The following is a 20,911-nucleotide window of genomic DNA, read 5'->3' as shown; positions in this document are numbered from 1 at the left end:
ACCAGAGTGGAATGTGGCCAAAGGACGTTCACTTCTATGTCTTTCTGTGACTCTTCCAGTCTCTCTGTATCTCTGCTGATGACTCTCTGTGACCCTTACCTCAGTGGTCACTTCTGTCTGAGATCATCCTGTTTATGGCGAGGTCCTGTTGGTGTGGTCCTGGTCTCATGATGTCAAAACGTGAACAGCATGATGAGGAGAACTGTTTAAATACCAATCCTGATAGAACCAGGAAATGTATTGGTCGATTCATGGATCAAACAGCTGTTCTGAATTTTTGCCGTTAAGCTCCTTGTCAGAAAACAAGTTGTGCATAAAGTACTGAAACCTTGAACTGTTGGACATGTGCATTCAGAAATCCAGAGAAGGTCACATTAAGTTCACCTGTAAAGGTTATAGATAGGTTTAGGTTTTCCGTACATTTTACGGAATACCCTTAACTTTTTTGAGTAGTATATCAAAAAATGAGATTATTGAACAGTTAATTTACTTCAGTTACTCAATTCATTAATTATGTTCTAGATTAATCACACAGACTGATTTCTTGTCTTTATTTTTGTTAATTGCTGGGTGGTTGTCCTCCTACGGCCTCCTCCACGTCTCCTGGTGTACTGGCCTGTCTCCTGGTAGCGCCTCCAGGTTCTGGACACTACGCTGACAGACACAGCAAACCTTCTTGCCACAGCTGGCATTGATCTGCCATCCTGGATGAGCTGCACTACCTGAGCCACTTGTGTGGGTTGTAGAGTCCGTCTCATGCTACCACGAGTGTGAAAGCACCACCAACATTCAAAAGTGACCAAAACATCAGCCAGAAAGCATCGGTACTGAGAAGTGGTCTGTGGTCCCCACCTGCAGAACCACTCCTTTATTGAGTGTCTTGCTAATCACCAAAGATTTCCTCCTGTTGTCTTTTCCATTTGAACAACAAGATGTGAAATTGATTGTCAATCAGTGTTGCTTCCTAAGTGGACAGTTTGATTTCACAGAAGTTTGATTTACTTGGAGTTACATTGTGTTGTTTAAGTGTTCCCTTTATTTTTTTTGAGCTGTGTATATATATATATATATCTATAGATATATCAGATAGATAGATAGATAGATAGATAGATAGATAGATAGATAGATAGATAGATAGATAGATAGATAGATAGATAGATAGATAGATAGATAGATAGATAGATAGATAGATAGATAGATAGATAGATAGATAGATAGATAGATAGATAGATAGATAGATAGATAGATAGATAGATAGATAGATAGATAGATAGATAGATAGATAGATAGATAGATAGATAGATAGATAGATAGATAGATAGATAGATAGATAGATCGTTGTCAGACGTCCCTCTCCCCAGACACCTCCTCCAGCTCCTCCGCGGGGAGCCCAAGGCGTTCCCAGGCCAGCCGAGAGACCTAGTCCCTCCAGCGTGTCCTGGGCCGTCCCCTGGGCCTCCTCCTGGTGGGACGTGCCTGGAACACCTCCCGAGGAAGGCGTCCAGGAGGCATCCGGTATAGATGCCCGAGCCACCTCAACTGGCTCCTCTCGATGTGGAGGAGCAGCGGCTCTACTCCGAGCCCCTCCCAGATGGCCGAGCTCCTCACCCTATCTCTAAGGGAGTGCCCGGCCACCCTACGGAGGAAGCTCATTTCAGCCGCTTGTATCCAGGATCTCGTTCTTTCGGTCATGACTCAAAGTTCATGGCCATAGGTGAGGGTAGGAACGTAGACCGACCGGTAAATCGAGAGCTTCGCTTTTCGGCTCTGCTGTCACTGTGGCAGCCGCACCGATCCGTCTGTCGATCTCCTGCTCCATTCTTCCCTCACTTGTAAACAAGACCCCAACATACTTAAACTCCTCCACTTGAGGCAGGAACTCCCCTCCAACCTGAAGAGGACAAGCCACCCTTTTTCGGTTGAGAACCATGGCCTCGGACTTGGAGGAGCTGATCTTCATCCCAGCCACTTCACACTCGGCTGCAAACCGCCCCAGCGCATGCTGTAGGTCTTGGCTAGAGGGGGCCAGCAGGACCACGTCATCTGCAAAAAGAAGAGACGAAATCCACTGGTCCTCAAACCAGACCCCTTCCGGCCCTTGGCTGCGTCTAGAAATCCTGTCCATAAAAGTTATGAACAGGAGGTGAGTTCGACTATTTCTAGTTGATATCTCTCAACCTCCCGCACAAGCTCAGGCTCCTTCCCCTCCAGCGAGGTGACATTCCACATCCCTAGAGCCAGCAAAAGCATCCAGGGATCGGGCCGCCAAGGTCTCCACCTTCGTCTGCCACCCAATCCTCTTTGCACCGGTCCCTCACGGTTCCCCCTGCGGGTGGTGGGCCCACTGGGGGATGGCCTCGCGTCTCTCGTTCGGGCTTGGCCCGGCTGGGTCCTGCAAGGAGCAACCCAGCCACCAGGCACTCTCCGACGAGTCTCGACCCCAGGCCTGGCTCCAGGGTAGGACCCCGGATCCGCTGTACCAGGCGATGTCACGTGCCTCGATGTATTGGTCCTCATGAGGGTGTCTTGAACCGCTCATTGTCTGACCCGTCACTTAGAACCTGTTTGCCATGGGAGACCCTACCAGGGGCATTTAAGCCCCATACAATGTAGCTTGTAGGATCATTCGGGCACTCAAACCTCTCCACCACGTTAAGGTGACGGTTCAAGGAGGAGATATTTATCTATCTATCTAAATGCTTTTAAGCTTTATTAGTGCCACATAGACACAATGTTACATAGACAGAATAACTTATAAGATGCTTTGAGAATCTCACTGGATTTATATCAACTTTAAAACTTTCATAATAAAATTGTTCAGTAATGTTTGCTTTCAATCGACTTTTATAACTCAGTTGTCTCTTCATACAAATCTAGTTTGGTTTGTGAATAGTAAACCAAAGAAGCTGATTATATTAATTAAATGAAGACAAAAATTATAATGAGCTTAAAGTAAATCTGCTGCTCTTTATTCTGTACCAAACCTGATGAAGCTGTGCTCACTGTCGTCTCGAAGCTCTGCAACACACCAGAGATATTAAACCACAGTGGTGTCCAGTGTCGGTCCTCAAGGTGTCTCACATGTGTTGGATGGTAAAGAGAGTCAAGGCAGCTGCATTAAATAATTGATGCATCAGCAGGCATCTGCTGAACTTCAGAACATGCTGAGGATGTATTTCAGCCGTACAAATCAGCTGTTTGTGGAGCAGGGACTCATCCACAAGATGCGGGACACTGGTTGTAAAGGACTGGAATTAGACACTGTTGTGATATTATTTAATGTTTGAAATTAGGTAACGGCTCACATCGGTCTATCTTAGCACTAAGCTGCCCTGTTTGGACACCGTGATTCATTCCAAAGATGTCAGTTGTTCCTGTTTCTCCATCAGCACTGAGGCGAGCAGTAAAAGGAATGTCAATGTTATACATGAAACCATACAGATTGATTTTGCAGCTGTGGTTTGGTGGCACGGTAAACTTTAAAGAAACTATGGGTCAATAGCTCTTCTGTGAAGGTTTGTTCTCCTGAGTTTGTAAATGACTGCTTAGGACTGATCTCAAGTTTTCTTCAACAATGAGAGGAACTCCTGCTCTGAATTTTGTTTTGTTATTGGACCTGAACGAGGACCTTGTGTCCCACTGCCTCCTCTCCATTGTTTTTTTGGTCAGAGAAACAGTTTTTGACACTGGCCTACATGCATCGTTGACAGCAACAGAGGTTTGTATGGTCTTTGGAGTCTCTTTAAAGATCGTGATGCGATTTTGGTCATATTTGACATTAGAGATGAGATTGCATTCAGGAATCACGAGGGTCAGAACCTCATAGTACCAGTACCAATATTCAGTACCCTTCCAGGGAAGATAAAAGCAGCGGTCTTTTGGGAACACCTTTCCCAGACTGTACTCGTTCTTCCCTACATAGATTTCTTCACTGGAGCAGGTTCTGATTGAATGCTTCAGAACTGAACCATGACAATCTTCCTTCCACTCCAAGATCTCAAAATTATCTTCATTCACAAGGATTTGAAATGAGGAGGAACGATGCTCTTCTTTTTTTGGGGGGGTAGTGGCAGTAAGAACCCATGCTGGGGTTGTGAAAGCCAGAATGGCACCCGACTTTCCAGACGTAGTCGATCTGTTGGACATAATTGTTATAAATGGAAACTGCTCCATTACAGAGAGCATTCTCCCATTTTACCCAGTGCAGTTTGCCTTCAGTTTGCCTAACTTGGAGAGCTTCAAGTTAAGGGGCCATTTCTGTCTGAACTGAGCAGGAGGCAGGAAACGTCGGACTGCTGAGATGGATACGTTAGCTTTGATATTAGCAACAACATCCACTGGATCTGGGTTCAGGGAGGAGTCTGTAAAAGAAGAGTTTATTTTTATTTTAATTAGAAACAATTGAACTTCTAACAGCAGATACCTATTGTCTTTACAGTTGGTTCTAAAATGTCTTACCCTTTAATTTTTGGCTTATTATTCATTCCTAAATCTAAATGGTTCAAGCTGAAAGCTTAAAGAGGAACTAAACCGAAAATAAACTTGCAGATAAACTGTAAAAATTGGGTCTTAAGTTTGCTACTTTTATGTTCCTGTGCAATTTTTTACATTTTCGTGTAAACTTGTTTAATTTTGGAACATTTGTCCCTCTTTGGGTTGAACGGTAGCTACTGCAGCTGAATTTTCCTACTGATTTAAACAGTACAGCTAGGTACATGTCTACGTCACAGCCCTTCGCTCGATTATAAACTCAGAAACACGCCCTGTAGTAAGGAGTGTGACCTGTGAGCACCGGACCCATTCTGTCCTCCACTGACCCGGCAGCACCGGCTGAGCCAGCAGTTTCAACTGATAAGGCTCAGGCCCGTTGGGCTCCATAAAGCCTCCTACAACCTCCGGTGACGAGGTGGGTGAAAAATCCTTCAGAAAATAGTCCACGCCTATATAACAAGCCAACTTGATTACTGTAATGCACTTTATGTTGGGGTCAGTCAAGTCTCCAGCTTGTCCAGAATGCTGCGGCTCGGCTCTAGGTTTGAACACATTTCTCCGGTTTTATTCTCCCTTTCACTGCCTCCCTGTGGGTCACAGAATAAACTTTAAAATTCTCCTGTTGATCTACAAATGCCTATATGGCCTTGCACCCGTATATATTTATCCGACTTACTTTAACCTCATGTTCCTCCTCAGGTACTTAGATCATCTGATCAGCTACTTCTGGTTCTCCAGAAAACTAGATTAAAACTCAGAGATTGAGCATTTTTGTGGATCCTAAACTATGTCTTCTTCACTTCCTGTTTTTGAATCTCTTTAAAAAAACACATCTATTTTCTCTGACTTTTAAACCAGTCAGACTTATCTCAGTATTTATTGTTCGGTGTTCTATGCTTATTTTTCCAAGCTTGTTTTTTTAGTTAATCTTTTCTGTGCTTATTCCTTCTGTTGTTCAGCACGTTGGTAACAACCTGATGATTTTAAATGTGCTTTATAAATAAATTTGTTTTGACTTGTTAGGTTGTGTGCAAGAAAAATGTTAAGCTGCATCACACACAGGTCATGACTGGTTGTGAAATGCTTCTAAGCTGATTTCATGAAAAGTTTAATGGTATTGTTAGATGATTTCCACAGAAAGGAAACGTGGCTGTGTTTAAAGATCCACAGGGAGTCTTCTACATTCGGCTTATGATTCCTTTAGATTGGTGCAGATCTGTTCTTATTGATACAGACTCAATTGAAATAAAAACCTCCTTGGTTCAATGAAGTCCTTGTCAGCAGTCTTTTCCTGGAGCATTCTCGCGTTGGCCGTTTGAAGGTGACCAACTCGTCATGCATGACACCTGTTTACAATCCCATTCATCAGTCTGCTGGAGTTATAAGGAGCTGCAGGATGACCACTGTTTGCCTGATGGTCAACTTTGTTTTTATATCAAGCCCCTCCCCTCTGGCATGTTTATGATAAAATATGTTTCCAGAAGAAAATTAATTATAAATCAGGATAAATTAGACTTTAAATGTAGTTTTCATAGTGTTGCTCTTCCCCATAGCAATATTGTAGATTAAATAAATCACTAAGGAAATGCCAATTTGATCCTAGTTTAAAGAAAAATCTATTAATATTAAAAGATTCCCAAGAATCTAATAATTTAATTATCTTTGTCTAATTTAAAGGAGAAACCCAATTTTGTAGCAAATCAGTCCTGGACATCATACTACCACCACCAAGTTTGAGTGTTTGTATAATGTTCTTTTTCTGCTTTTTGAGATTGTTGAGCCTACTTTATGCTGTCAGACAGGTTCAATGCAAATGATTTTATGATTCTGGAGGCCAGGAGGTAATCAGGCTGGGCTGCGATCAGTAAAACCAAACCAAAATATGTAGTAACAGAAGAAATCTGTAACGAGGCAAGCCAGTCATGGATTAATTGGAAACACTTTTATCATTGTTTCTTACCAAGCTGTTGGTGCTGGACAACATGTTGTTGGTGCTGGACAACATGTTGTTGATGCGTCCACGGAGAGACGGGTACCTGAAGAGATTCCCTTAAATGGCCATCCAGAGCTTTCCAATCAGCAGCCAGCTGCTCTACTTTGCCCTGCAAACACAAGACGCGGAAGAGATACAAACACAAAATTAGACCAAATTACCACTTGTAAAACTTTATAATGCAATATGGTGTAATTGAATACAATATGTCATTTATCAAAGCATTTTACTGTGGAATCAGGGACCTTTTCCTGAGGCAACAGCTGCTGATGTTTCTGCAGCTCAATAGAATGAGCCAATAAGTCCTCCAGGTCCTTCTTCCTGTCTTTCATAGAGGCCTCCAGAGCCTTCAAAGCTTTGAGAGAAATTTTGAAATCCATTGAGAAAGCTTTTTAAGCCTCACTTACATTTGTTCTCTTGGGTTGAAGTTACCTCTTCTAGCCCTGGATTTACCTTACCACGCCACAGAAACAGATTGCTTCTGAATCCCTACTCATTTCATGGTCGTCCACAGGGCCTTAACCTCCGATTCACTCCTGCCTGTTCTCCAGCTCTCTGTTCACTCCTCCTCAGACTTAAGCAGTTCATCCATTCAAACCTTTGTGACCTCGAGAACCACTTAGAACCACAGTCTTCAGAACTAGTCACCAGGATCCCCACTCCTCTCTCAACACACCTAACCATCCCTAAAACGGTAAGCTCCTCTCCTACTCCAGCCATTCCTCAATCTAGTCCAATTTTAACCCTGGCTTCTTCTGACGGTGCATCTTCCTTTTCAGACCCAACTGAAACCCCGATTCCAGAACCCTTTCCAGTCACCTCATTTGATTATTTTCATCATTGTAAATAAACCTTTTTGCATTTTTAAACTTGATTCTGTACTTGATTCTGCGTGTGGGTCAGAAAGCTGCCGTAAACCATGACAACTTCATGGTGGCAGACAGGTTCTGCTTAAGTGTTTTCTTGATTTAAAACAGTAAACGGTAATAAAAATTAAATTAACCAGACATATATGGTTATTCACAGTGAATTCATGATTTAATTATATTTTTACATGGGGTCAGGTGGATTTGGAGAGCTTTTTTCCATTAAGAAATGCAATCAGCATTGAAAACCACAATTTATATTTAGGTTATTTACGTTATTTTCCTTTGAACTATGTGTACAATGGCAGATACAATCGAGAGAGTGGCTTGGCTTTATTTGCTGAATAAAGCAAGAGAACGTTGTCGTTGGGCACCTCTGCTGGATTCTGGATTCACCAGGTAATTCAGAGGCGTTCAGATTTTGGCGAATTTAACCATTCACTCCAGGAGCTAGCTGTATGCAGAAAAGGATTGTTTGCGCTATTTTCATTTTTCCCGTGCCCAGTTTGACGACCTTCTGACCCTCATCGGTACGCACATCTAGGGCACCTACTACATTCGCTTGATTTCAGCTGAAGAGCGCCTTTCCATATGTCTACGGTTAGTTGGCATCTTTCATTAATGAGGCTTAGCAATTTGCAGAAGATATGTAACTTGGTGATGGTGAGCAGTGTGTGTGTGTGTGTGTCTGCTGCCCTCGTATGGAGTGCATTGGTTGTTGTATGGGTGTTGGCGCGCTGCGTGCGTGCAGGTGTGTATGAGCTTTGAAAGGTGCATATTCACCTGGGTGGGGCAGGAGAGAGGTCGTCAGGTAGCCGTAATTTTTGTTGACCACTATTACTTTATTCTGGTTTATTTTTATAATCCAATATCCATCCCTTCAATATTCCTGCCACTAAATCCAGACTCTGTACCACTACTGTGATATCCGCATGTCTTATTACAAGAAATCACCCGAATACATCCTGGATCCAGCAGTCTCTGTAAAGGCCTATAGCACGTTACACAAATCTACAGGACCCAACCATACGTCTCAGCGGCATTTAAAGGAATGAGATCAACTAGGAGGCCACTACACAATTAATGTTTATGTTTATTAATGGCTGTTGCTCTGAAAATACGTCACTACGTCACAAGCTGAGCATCTCTGATTGTTTGACGCCCCGCTTCAGATGTACCATCTAGCGTCTGCCGCTTTGGATGCTTGAAATCTCAAAGGGCACAGCGCCCGACGAGCGAAATGGATCAAAACGTGCGCCGCCAGACCCGTGAATCACGCCGCAAGACCTCTCGATGACCGGAGACGCGCGTCCACAAAGACTTTACTTGAAAACCAAACGCCCCTGACGCTCAAATCGCATTCGGTCTGAACGCACCATATGGCCACTTAGAACACAAAGAACTAGTGCTAATGCCTGGCCAGCACTAGTTAGCAACCTGAACCGGTTTGGTAGGAAAACTACCGTGAATTTTGCCACAACCAGGCCAGACCAGCCCTGATGCTACATTTATTGACTAACACTCAAGACATCTTTGTAATATTGTGCATCCTTACAGTTTATTTCAATAAGTTTAGCTTTGGAAGCTACTATTAAAATAAAATACTTCTTAAATTTCCACATAAACAAATTAAAATCTGTAAATTTATCACAGTAATCTCTGTGATGGGGAGCAGGGCGGAGCGTCGGTCACCAGCTGACACCTCTCCACCACAGCGTTGAGCTCCCCAACGCTCACACCATCATAGGTGCCGGTGATGTAAGTCCAGTGGGTGTCTCCGTTGTGGTTGGTCCTGCTCAGCCTGCCTGTGAATGGGATGTCTGCCGTCATCTTCCTGCCGTCCATCCTCACAGCACATGAGTGGTTCGGTGGGACTGACAACTCTATGGTCACCGTGTGACTGATGGACTCCACCATGGTGGTCCCCTCTGAGAAGGTCACAGTCTGCTCCTTGGTGAAGTCCACGTTCCCCGGGCCGAGGATCGGCACTTTGGCTGTCATAGTGGATATGGAACCATTCCTAGTCTCCCTGCCAATGTTCCAGGTCTTCTCCATTGTGGTGGTCTTCTCCAGTGTTACGGTCTTTACCACATTTTGGCACTCCAAGTTGGTGACCTTAGTGAGCTTCAGGGCCTCTGGAGGATAGTGGAACAGCTCCATCTGGTCAATTTTGTAGTCCACATGGGAGATGTGCTGGCTGTAGCTGTCCCTGTTGATAGCTAGAACCTGGTACTTCTTATACCAGAACTCATCACCCTCCCAGGGCAGGAAGAAGGCCTCGTGTTGGGACACAACTTTTCCAAGTCCGTACTTGTTCTTACCCACGTAGATGTCTGAGTCAGGGCAGGTTTTAATGGCATACTGAGGAACTGAACCATATGAATCTTCAACCCACATCAGGAACTCAAAATGGTCTACGTTGACCAGCACCTCGAACTTTGAGGATGCATACTCTTTGTTGGCGTAGGGGTACTGGCAGAAGCTTCCTTTAATGGGAGTGTAGAAACCAGCCTCACAGTTGACTTTGCAGACATAGTCTGTCTGCTCAGTGTAACCATTAAAGATGGCAACAGCACCATTCGGGAGGGATCCACTCCACGTGACCCACTTGAGATTGATATGTTCGCTAAACATGGGTAAGTGTGAGGTCTTCTTGGATTCAGGCGTCTCCCCAATCGTTGGAGGGTTGCTGACTCTACAGGATGGGACCACGTTTTCGAGGGAGGGGTTAAGCCATGACTCTGGGAAAAAAGGATGTAAGATCAGTCATACTTGTTCTGATGAAAAAATAGAAAAAGGTAAATGGCTGCTGAATTACAGATTAAGCTTCAAAATACCTATTTTGTATTTGGTTGGACAGTTTGGAAGGGTTTTAGTTTGAGCAGAACCTGGATCAGAACCAGTATCTCCTGGTCCAGAAGATACTCAAGCAGAACCACAGGGTTCCTTGAAAAGACTTTAATTCTGGTTAAGCATGAAAAAAAAAGTAAATTGAGAATAAAATATGGATGTTTCTGGGCTTTTCCATTCCTCCTTCAATTATCTAAAACTTCATTGTTTTAAATTCAAACCACATATCTTTCTTTGATTTTATCACAAAAGGGAGGATGTCCTATCTTCTTTGTCTCGAGTTTAATTTGGACTTGTGATTGGTCTGGTTTATGTGCCAATGAATGCATATACCCATTTCCAAAACAAATTAAAAATATTACAGGTCACAAACTCTACCTTTGCTTTAACTGTATGGCAGCCTCACTGCAGTGTAGTCTACCACTGTCAGTGTTTGAATGGGTGGATGATTGGTTGTAGTGTAATGCACTTTAGGGACTTGATAAAGCGCCATACAAGTGCAGGCCATTTAAAAACTACATTTAATGTAGGATCCTTCAGTCTGAATTTGAGGAGTCTGATTATTGCAGATTTTAAAATAAAATCCAGCTTTCTTAAATTTGTTCAGATGCCAAAAAAGTTGTGAAATATGAGTAACTATGAAGCCAAGTTCGGGACAGTGTTTTTTTAAGTGTAGAACATCTTTAAAGTAAATTCTTAGTTCTGGAATTTCTGGAATGTTTCAAAAACAAATGAAAAAAACTACAAATGTCAGTTTGGAAAGGTTTGGACTTTTGAAAAGGTAATGTTTTAGGGACCCTTCAGCCTAAATGGAGGGACTAAAAAATGCTTTTCTAAGATGTGTAGATCTTAGCTTCACCCCCCACTATATTTTCTGATTCTTCAGGCTAAGATCACGGTGGCTGCTGTCTACTGCAGGGCAGACACTGACTACTTCCTGTATATCCTGTTCAGAAAGATAATATAAAAACTGTTTTTTTTGCAGGAGTTACAGTTTGAGATGCTGGACACAATAAATGAAAACATCATCTCACTGCTTGGTTTTTCTTTGTCGCCCTGCATCGGAGAGATGTGGAGCAGTGGGTCAGACTGCAGGGCCGGACTGCAGAGCAGCAGAACTGCCAGGACAACAGTAGGGACACAGCACCTCATCTGGAAACAGTCATAGCATAAAAGTATCTTATTTGTGGTATAAACAACATTTGTTTTTAAAAAAGCCAACTGCATGCTGCAAGCAGGGAAACATTGTAGTTCCTCCTTTCCACCTGTAGAGGTCAATAAATTAAGGGGCTGAAACAATTTCCCCTGCTAGTCTCTCTGTGCTGTTGTGATGAAACAGACCAAGTCATATTTTCAGCACCTAATGTCCTTTATTCTCTGATAGCAAGTTACCAACTTTAGTGAATTTTATGCAAGTTTCCTTGAAATAATGAAAGTAAGTCTGAATGAACAGCTCTGATGACTAAACTGAGTGATACAAGGTTACAATGAGAAAAATATCTAGTGTAAAGAAAAAAGGCCTTCCTTTAATTCAGTTAATACACAAAATGTGACTTATTTTATGCTGATTACAGTCAAACCAGTACATGATTAACAATTTGATACCGTTTCATTTAAACCAGATGATTGTCAAAGGCTTAATGGTTCAAACAATAAAAATAATCAAAAATAAACCATAAATTAACATATAATACAGATATTTTGACTCACTGGAGAAAAATCAGAGCAGGATGTTCATAATTTATGTATGAAAAAGATTTATTTTTACCTCAACACCTTCTAGCTGCAGTGATGATTGCCACTGTTTGAGCAGAGTTTTAAAACCTCCCTGCAGACTTATTGCCCCCAATAAACCCGAAGGAGCAGCTCTTTGCCCAGAGGACCTGAAGTCCCCTTTGGTTGCTTTAACTGTGCGTTTTAAAAGACGTTTGATCAGAGTCTAAACTGACAATAACTTCAGATAAAATCTTGTGTAAAATACAGCTCAAACCAGTCTGACTAGACTAGACCAAGGTCCATCCAAAGTGGACCAATCCTGTTGGGTTCTGAACCGTTTTTAACAGTGAGAGATCTACCTGTGGGCCTTAACCTGGCATTGCTTAAAAAACCTGCGCTAAAACTCCTTCTTTAGAGGAATTTTTAAAAACCAAAAATAGGTACCAAAGTTTAAAAAGTGTGCTTTAAAGAATCTGTATTTACTGAAGGATGTGTCAGTCTTAATTGGGCCAATACATGAGTTACCAAAAACAGTAAAAGGGTCCTTTACCAGCCGGTTTCTGCAATATGTGGTTTCATGATCTGTAGAACCTACAGATGAGACCACTGAAGCGGTTTAAGGTGAATATTTTGTACTCAGATGTCCAGAGTGCTATAACAACTGCAGAACAATCATACCCATCTGAATCCGATTAATGTCTTGTTACAGGCCTCTGCAGAGCTGAAAGACTGAATTCAGCCATTTGGTTCAGGTGTGTTGGAGCAGGGATGCATGTAAATGCTGCAGCATAGTACATGTCCAGGACTGGAGTTGTACACCCCGACAGAATCTGAAACCTACCCTGTAAGCCCTGTATGCTGACCCAGCAGCAGAAGGTTCAACCTTTAGATGCTGCTGTCCTTGATCTGCAAACCTCCACCTGCACGTTCTTCTTGCTGCTGCTGATAGCAGCTCTCGTTTTACTGATCCTTTCTCAGAAAACCATCCTTATTATACATCTGCCTGAATTTTACATGAAGCACAAGGTGGCAGAAGATTACATGATGTCCAAAGATTGCTGATGACCAGATACAGAACAGGAACAAATAGATTAGATGTCCTGTAGCGGTGGGTCATTGATTAAAGGAGACATGCTGTAAAACTGGTAGTAAAAAAATGAAGAAGTAGCTGTAGATGGACGTTGTTCTCCCTGCTCAGCCCAGTCATTAGTGATCTAAGAGCGTCCGACTCAGACAGCTATTATCAGCTCATTATTCAGCGCTGAGTGAGGAACATGTGCTGATGAAAGCAGGTCAAAGGTCATCAACAGGTTAGCAGGGTTTCAGATGCACCTACTCAGTTAGGTTTGATCTGACAAAGTTCAGAGCTGAGCATCATCACCTCTGATAGTTCACTGGTCACATCAGAAACCGAACAAATCCTTAAATAACCAATTAATGATTTACTTTATTTGTTTTTGTGTTCTTCTCAATTTTCCCATTTAATCATTGAAAAGTCTTTAATTGTATATGAAAATAAAAAGATAATATAAGTCAAAAATCTCCTTAAGGAAATTTATTAATTTGGTTTTATTTAAATTATTATTAGTTAATTAATTACATTCAAGTTTTACCTTGTAATTTTTGCCCTATGATATTTAAGAGATATTTGGACCTAATAGTAATACAGAATAGAAATAGAAAAGTTATTGTGACATTCTTAAAGGTTTATAAAACTCATCAAAACAAAATTCATTGCATTGATGGTTAAGTTTCTAGAACACATTTTAGCTTCACTCCCACATGAACATATACTGACCCAAACTCTGACCTAAATACAAGCCTAGATTAATCCAGAAAGCTGTCATAGAAGAAATGTTCTGGATCTGGATTCCAGCAGCCATGTTTCATTAATGTGATAAAATCAATTTTTAAACCCTGAGACAGAAATGATCTCCTCAGATAAAGAACAGACGAGATGAAGACAATCCCCCAACTCCATCTCTTAGCAAGAAGGATAAATGTTGTAATTTTTCACCTTTAATGTGACACATATTCAGTAGAGTTCAATTGAAAAACAATCAAATTTGTTAGAAAATGTAAGAAATGAAAAAGCTGCCATAACCTGGTGGTATAGCTATTCTCACCCTTGAATTAGCATCCACTGACTCACACCTGCCATAAGTCAAAGTAAATCTGACTGACCTGAAATACGTTCGGGTGTCTTCTAACTTGCTTGGACACCATTCTTCACCTCTTTTCCTCACTCACCGTTGCTCTGGATTGTTAACCATCAGAACTTAAAATCCTCCACCTTCTTTATTTCTGCTCCACGTTACCTCACAGCTCCACATGGGTCCCTCTCTTTCACACACATGGATTCTGTCTTGCTCCACTAACCTTCATTCCTCCTCTTTCCAGGGAAAACCTCCATCTCTCTAGATTTTCCTCCACCTGTTCCCTGCTCTCACCACTACTCTAACATACTTATCTGCTGCTCCTGACTTCCTTAGTCCACAGACTGTAGAGAGAAACAGTCTTAGGGATCATCAAGATGTTTTTTGTTAAAATTGAGACAAATCTTTCTGTTCTTTTGGGCCGGGTTTTGGCCTTGGAACTCTCCCATGGAGTCCATTTCTGCCCAGTCTGTCTTTCCTATGTTTGAATCATGAACTTTGACCCTAACTGAGAAAGTGAGGCCTTAAGTAAATATTGCTCTGGGTTGTTTTGTGACCTCCTGGTTGAATCATCAATGTGCTCTTGGAGTATTTGTGGTGAACCGGCCTCACCAGGGAAGGTTCCCCACTGTTGTGTTTTCTCCAGTTGTGGATAATGGCGCTCACTGTGGTTCACTGTGATCTCAAGGTCATACACATGACTAGATTTCCAGCCTTTCCAGACATTAACATAGATGTCAATGACTTTGTTTTTCTAATGTTTTTAATGTTTTTTTATTGCTTTTGAGATATCCCAGCCATCAAAGAGGTTCTATTCAAACTAATTATTACATATCTGCAGGTCAGGTATTAATAAAGCCTGTGTTCAGTTAGTGAAAATGATGTTAGCTTTGAAAAAATTTACTTTTTCCCCAGAGGTGTAGGTTTGGTTGGAGAGCTTCTTCCCCTAAATGAGTGAAATCATCATTTGAATACTGCTTTTTGTGTTTATCTTTATCCAATATTAAAATTTGTTTGTTGATCTGAAACATTTATGACAAAAGCAAAAACAAAATAAATGTATACGGGGGCAACCATTAATGTGCATAAATGATCAATCTTCAGGTATATATAAGTTTCTGTGGTGATCCAAAGTAATGATAAAATATGACATTTATCATGTAGAAATAATAAATGAAAGACATTGTTGAGAAAACTGTAAAAGGTCAGAGGTTAGACATATATTTGACTTTTAAGGACATTTTCAGACACCAACCCACACAAGATTCACTCCTTTATTCAGCCAAACAACATCTGCACATCAGGTTTTTCATTGTGAATCATCATTTGGTTGATGAAAATAAAAATTTTATGGTGTGTTCATCACTCATTCAGGGGCAGGGCTTGGCATCAGCCACAGGTTCACAGCGGTCCACCACGGCCCGTACTTCTCCAATTTGGACTCCGTCGTACGTCCCAGAGATGGACGTCCACTGGGTCTCCCCATTCCGGTATGTTCTGCTGAGGCGAGCCGTAAAGGGGATGTCGGCTTTGATTCTCCTCCCCTCCATTCGGACTGTGCAGGAGTGGTTCGGTTGTACTGTGAGCTCCACGGACACGGAGTGGCTGAGCGACTCCACCACAGTGGTTCCTCTGGAGAACTGGAGCGTCTTCTCTGCACTCAACTCGATGCCGGCGGATCCGATGAGGGGGATCTTGGCTGTGATGCTGCTTGCGATGCCCAGCATGGTGGCTCTGCCAATGTTCCAGGTTGTCTCCACCTCGGAGGTCTTGGAAATGGTGACTGTTTTCACGATGGCCTGGCACTCATTATTGGTGACTCCCGAGATACGGATGGTTTCAGGAGGATACTGAAAGATGGCGACCTCGTCAATGCCATATTTGACATCAGTGATTTGCTGGGTGTAGGCATCCCTATTGATGGTCAGGACCTGATACTTCTTGTACCAGTACTCATCACCTTCCCAAGGCAGGAAAAAGGCCTTGAACTGAGGAACCACCTTTCCGAGACCAAACTTGTTCTTCCCAACATAGATACCAACATCTGCACAGGTTCTTACCGAATGTTGTGGCACAGAACCATAGGAATCTTCTTTCCACTCAAGAAACTCAAAGTTATCTTTGTTGGTCAGGATCTCAAACTCAGGGGCATAGTACTCTCGATCTCCATAAGGGTATCGACAGAATGGGCCAAGGCTGGGGTTGTAGAAGCCGGCTTCGCACCTGTACTTGCAGACGTAGTCGGTTCGCTCAGTGTAGCCGTTGTAGATGGAAACAGCACCATTAGGCAGGGAGCCATCGCAGGTGAGCCACTCCAGGTTCACATTATCACCAAAGAGGAAGGATGAAGGTAGGTCCTGCTGCTGCTCCAAGTCTACTGGCGTAAGGGGACCAAACACAGTTTTGCTACTGCCCATTTCAGGAACTTGGTCCTCCAGCTCTGGGTTCAGCAAGGAAACTGCATAAAAGAGAACAATAAGCTTCAAGGGGAAAGTTTTCCTTAAGGTTTAAATTTCATGTTTAGACTGTGATTTGATTTGTGTTGTTAATGTTTTAGTCACATTATCTGTTGGGTAAGACTTGTATGCTTTTTGAACCTAATAATGTATGTTCTGGGTTTTGTAGCTGCTTTTGATTGAGGTTTATCTTTTTGGCAGTTTTAGACCTTTATTGTACCAGTTTCTATGGCCACAGTCTCACTATTTCCCAACTTGCCAATATGTCAGAAAACGTGTTAAACAGGTCTAAATGTGAAGAAATAAGGCAGATTTTTGTGGAACATCAAGTCTTGTCATGCCTTAGAAGTATGCGTGTTGCCACTAATGTGCTGCCACTTTGAATAAAGCACCAATATTGGGACCAAAAGGTATGAAATTCACAGTATTCACTGACATCAGGATGCCGTACTTACTTTTGCTATGAAATCACAGTTTTATTTCATTTTTTTCCATGTTTTTAGTTTTTGTATATTTTTTTCATGGCACTAGCAGCCTTTATTTTTCAGGGGTTTTTTTCTGATAGTTGCAGACAGAAAATGGGGTGGAGACAAGGGCAAGACAGGAGGCAAATGTCACCGGACTGGGACTCGAACCCGGGACAGCCGTGTCGAGGACTAAGGCCTCCATACATGGGTCGTGCACTCTACCACTGTGCCACAAGTCGCATTATTTTCCATGTTGAAGCATCAACTGACTCTTTGGGAAGGAGATTTTGATGGAATATGAGCAACCCAAGTGGTCGATTAATTATTGGCTGAATTAATCAGAAAGTAAGTCAAGCCATCAGTTTCATTAATTTGCATCATTTATGTGTTTGCAGGGCATTTAGCAGTTTGCTGCGTGTCTGCACCTGCTGACCAGCGTCCTATATTTTAATCTAATACAGGCCATGGAAAAACTGTACAATCATGGTGTCAAACACAAGCTGTTCACTGCATTGGTCAAAATAGATTATAATGAACAATCTGTGTTTGGTCTTAGATTATGATTTCACTTCACAACATAAAGTTTCACCATTTCCTCAAATGAAATAAAATGAAAATAAGAGAATAAATGTTGCTGGGGAGTGTAACTCAAACCTCCATGCTGCAGGGGTTTGACTGACAGAAAAACATGGTCACCTTTTCCATGCTGGATGCCCTTCTTCACGATGTCCTGCAGGCTGGTCGAGGAGACAGCCAGCAGGGTCAGCAGCAGCAGCAACAGCTTCATTTGGAGAACAAACACAAGCTCTACGCCTCAGTGTTTTAGTTCCTCGTCAGATGGGGTTTTCTACCCTTCAACCTAGAGGAAAATATGCTGAGGTTTAAAGCTTATTAACAGTCATTTTATTTAAACTTTAAAACAAACTCAGAGAAATATGTGCCGATGTTTCCAGAAGATTCACTTACTTATATTTAATTTTATCAGATAGCACATTTTTACAGAGAATTAATTCCCGATAAACATCTTAATGTACTTCAAAATTCTGAATTAATTCCTAATTGGTAATTTTGATTTAATATCAACAGTAATGGAACATCTTGAATATCAATATTTCTGCCACATTTGCCTGTTATTTGTAGGTAATGATTTAGTTTTCCTGACAGTTTATTTTGCATGAATAAATGTTTCATTATAGCTATTGTCCACTACAGTATCAGTAAACATAGTTAAAAGTCAAATGTAGGTTAATGTTACAAAAACAAACTGAAATTATAAAACAAGGTTAAAATGTTTTAATTAATGACTGAAAATTTAAGAGTTTGATTAAATATTAAATATTTCCAGCCAGGCGGTTATAGTTACTGTGGTTCTGAGGATGATTGAACAGGTTCTGATGAACTGAAGGTAAAAGTAGCTGAACAGAACTTACCTTTCTAGTCCGGTCCTCTCCGGTGAATCCGTCTCTGCTCTGACTTTAGTTTAAATATCTACTTTATGGCTCAATCATAAACCAGCCTGGATGCGCTCACTGTGTGGGACCTGGACTAATAAACAGGTGCACAAAGATCTTCTGATGGTGTGGGACACACTTCTGGATATGTGAAGAAAATTAGTTTTGCTTTATTTATTTATTAGATTGTAGCACTTTTGGCCTTGCTTACAGGTCCTTCTCAAAATATTAGCATATTGTGATAAAGTTCATTATTTTCCATAATGTCATGATAAAAATTTAACATTCATATATTTTAGATTCATTGCACACTAACTGAAATATTTCAGGTCTTTTATTGTCTTAATACGGATGATTTTGGCATACAGCTCATGAAAACCCAAAATTCCTATCTCACAAAATTAGCATATCATTAAAAGGGTCTCTAAACGAGCTATGAACCTAATCATCTGAATCAACGAGTTAACTCTAAACACCTGCAAAAGATTCATGAGGCCTTTAAAACTCCCAGCCTGGTTCATCACTCAAAACCCCAATCATGGGTAAGACTGCCGACCTGACTGCTGTCCAGAAGGCCACTATTGAAACCCTCAAACAAGAGGGGAAGACACAGAAAGACATTTCTGAACCAATAGGCTGTTCCCAGAGTGCTGTATCAAGGCACCTCAGTGGGAAGTCTGTGGGAAGGAAAAAGTGTGGCAGAAAACGCTGCACAACGAGAAGAGGTGACCGGACCCTGAGGAAGATTGTGGAGAAGGGCCGATTCCAGACCTTGGGGGACCTGCGGAAGCAGTGGACTGAGTCTGGAGTAGAAACATCCAGAGCCACCGTGCACAGGTGTGTGCAGGAAATGGGCTACAGGTGCCGCATTCCCCAGGTCAAGCCACTTTTGAACCAGAAACAGCGGCAGAAGCGCCTGACCTGGGCTACAGAGAAGCAGCACTGGACTGTTGCTCAGTGGTCCAAAGTACTTTTTCGGATTAAAGCAAATTCTGCATGTCATTCGGAAATCAAGGTGCCAGAGTCTGGAGGAAGACTGGGGAGAAGGAAATGCCAAAATGCCAGAAGTCCAGTGTCAAGTACCCACAGTCAGTGATGGTCTGGGGTGCCGTGTCAGCTGCTGGTGTTGGTCCACTGTGTTTTATCAAGGGCAGGGTCAATGCAGCTAGCTATCAGGAGATTTTGGAGCACTTCATGCTTCCATCTGCTGAAAAGCTTTATGGAGATGAAGATTTCATTTTTCAGCACGACCTGGCACCTGCTCACAGTGCCAAAACCACTGGTTAATGGTTTACTGACCATGGTATCACTGTGCTCAATTGGCCTGCCAACTCTCCTGACCTGAACCCCATAGAGAATCTGTGGGATATTGTGAAGAGAACGTTGAGAGACTCAAGACCCAACACTCTGGATGAACTAAAGGCCGCTATCGAAGCATCCTGGGCCTCCATAAGACCTCAGCAGTGCCACAGGCTGATTGCCTCCATGCCACGCCGCATTGAAGCAGTCATTTCTGCCAAAGGATTCCCGACCAAGTATTGAGTGCATAACTGTACATGATTATTTGAAGGTTGATGTTTTTTGTATTAAAAACACTTTTCTTTTATTGGTCGGATGAAATATGCTAATTTTGTGAGATAGGAATTTTGGGTTTTCATGAGCTGTATGCCAAAATCATCCGTATTAAGACAATAAAAGACCTGAAATATTTCAGTTAGTGTGCAATGAATCTAAAATATATGAATGTTAAATTTTCATCATGACATTATGGAAAATAATGAACTTTATCACAATATGCTAATATTTTGAGAAGGACCTGTATATTATCTGTCCATCCCTTCTACCTCCCCAGTCTAAGCAGAAAATACACTTTTTCTGTCGCCACGCTAGAGGGCGCTGAAGCTCCACACAGAGAAGAAAACCCTGTTCACTGTTCTCGTCCTTGACTAGCTGCTGTAAAAGGTCAGGAGTGGAGGACTGGATCAAGTTTTATTAACGACAATATCGAAAAATGTGTCATAATGATTCATTTGACAGGTTTTACAGTCATCATCTGAGGAGGCTGTCCGAAGAAATTACTTCATGAACTGACTGATTATTATGTCCGATCGCTTTAATGTGAGAGCCGAATGAGAGACGGTTCGTTTCTGAGTACATTTTGTATGTTTTCATCGCACTTCTTTAAGAAGCTGCTGAACTTTGTAAACATGAGAAGACTTTTAACGAGGATCCTAAACAGAGTTCTGCTGAGTGGGCAGTTTAAAGCGACGATGACCGAAGCTGAAGCGGAGATTCACACAGAGGGACGGAGAAAGTTGGTGAGTTTACTCCCTCATCCTCTGTTGAGACTGCATGCAGTCTGTCCGGTTTAAAATAACAGCTATTCAAATAAGTTATTGTTCCGATTAGACTTATCAGCCCGTCTAACCAAACCTCATTCAAGTATCAGCGAATTAAGGATTTTT

General features: G+C 42.0%; 3 protein-coding genes and 1 pseudogene across 4 annotated transcripts in view; 1 reads left to right on the top strand and 3 right to left on the bottom strand.

Annotated features, from left to right (window-relative positions):
• Positions 1-3,488: 3,488 nt before the first annotated feature.
• On the bottom strand, positions 3,489-6,864 carry LOC124877918 (annotated as a pseudogene).
• Positions 6,865-8,889: 2,025 nt separating this feature from the next.
• On the bottom strand, positions 8,890-14,281 carry LOC124878276 (natterin-3-like). Its single transcript, XM_047382138.1, has 3 exons — positions 14,101-14,281; positions 11,235-11,352; positions 8,890-10,091 (listed from the first exon to the last, which is right to left on the bottom strand). The coding sequence occupies exons 1-3, from the start codon at positions 14,140-14,142 to the stop codon at positions 8,998-9,000; spliced, it is 1,254 nt and encodes a 417-aa protein (XP_047238094.1). The 5' UTR covers positions 14,143-14,281; the 3' UTR covers positions 8,890-8,997.
• A 1,051-nt stretch (positions 14,282-15,332) lies between these two features.
• Positions 15,333-18,645, bottom strand: LOC124877286 (natterin-3-like). The gene is made up of 3 exons (XM_047380369.1): positions 18,426-18,645; positions 17,692-17,854; positions 15,333-16,530 (listed from the first exon to the last, which is right to left on the bottom strand). The coding sequence occupies exons 2-3, from the start codon at positions 17,780-17,782 to the stop codon at positions 15,443-15,445; spliced, it is 1,179 nt and encodes a 392-aa protein (XP_047236325.1). The 5' UTR covers positions 17,783-17,854; positions 18,426-18,645; the 3' UTR covers positions 15,333-15,442.
• A 1,692-nt stretch (positions 18,646-20,337) lies between these two features.
• ptrh1 (peptidyl-tRNA hydrolase 1 homolog) overlaps positions 20,338-20,911 on the top strand; it is a 5,147-nt gene continuing 4,573 nt past the window's right edge. Inside the window, exon 1 of one of the 2 annotated variants that reach the window (XM_047380370.1) lies at positions 20,338-20,764. In XM_047380370.1, the coding sequence (XP_047236326.1) occupies positions 20,576-20,764 (189 nt within the window). In that variant the 5' untranslated portion in view covers positions 20,338-20,575. Of the gene's footprint in view, positions 20,765-20,822 lie in introns of those variants that run through there. The other variant, XM_047380371.1, reaches the window with a different exon arrangement.

Source organism: Girardinichthys multiradiatus, chromosome 12 (assembly GCF_021462225.1).
Source record: "Girardinichthys multiradiatus isolate DD_20200921_A chromosome 12, DD_fGirMul_XY1, whole genome shotgun sequence".
In the NCBI taxonomy this organism is placed as follows: Eukaryota; Metazoa; Chordata; class Actinopteri; order Cyprinodontiformes; family Goodeidae; genus Girardinichthys; species Girardinichthys multiradiatus.
This window is presented reverse-complemented; position numbering and strand designations above follow the sequence as displayed.

Coding starts and splice junctions, on each gene's coding strand:
- LOC124878276 (XM_047382138.1), bottom strand. CDS start 14,142: ATGGTGTCCAAGCAAGTTAGAAGACACCCGAACGTATTTCAG. Junction 11,353..14,100: donor GACACCCGAACGTATTTCAG/GTCAGTCAGATT, acceptor GACTGTTTCCAG/ATGAGGTGCTGTGTCCCTAC. Junction 10,092..11,234: donor CGACAAAGAAAAACCAAGCA/GTGAGATGATGT, acceptor CTTTTTTCCCAG/AGTCATGGCTTAACCCCTCC.
- LOC124877286 (XM_047380369.1), bottom strand. CDS start 17,782: ATGAAGCTGTTGCTGCTGCTGCTGACCCTGCTGGCTGTCTCCTCGACC. Junction 16,531..17,691: donor GGGCATCCAGCATGGAAAAG/GTGACCATGTTT, acceptor TCTTTTATGCAG/TTTCCTTGCTGAACCCAGAG.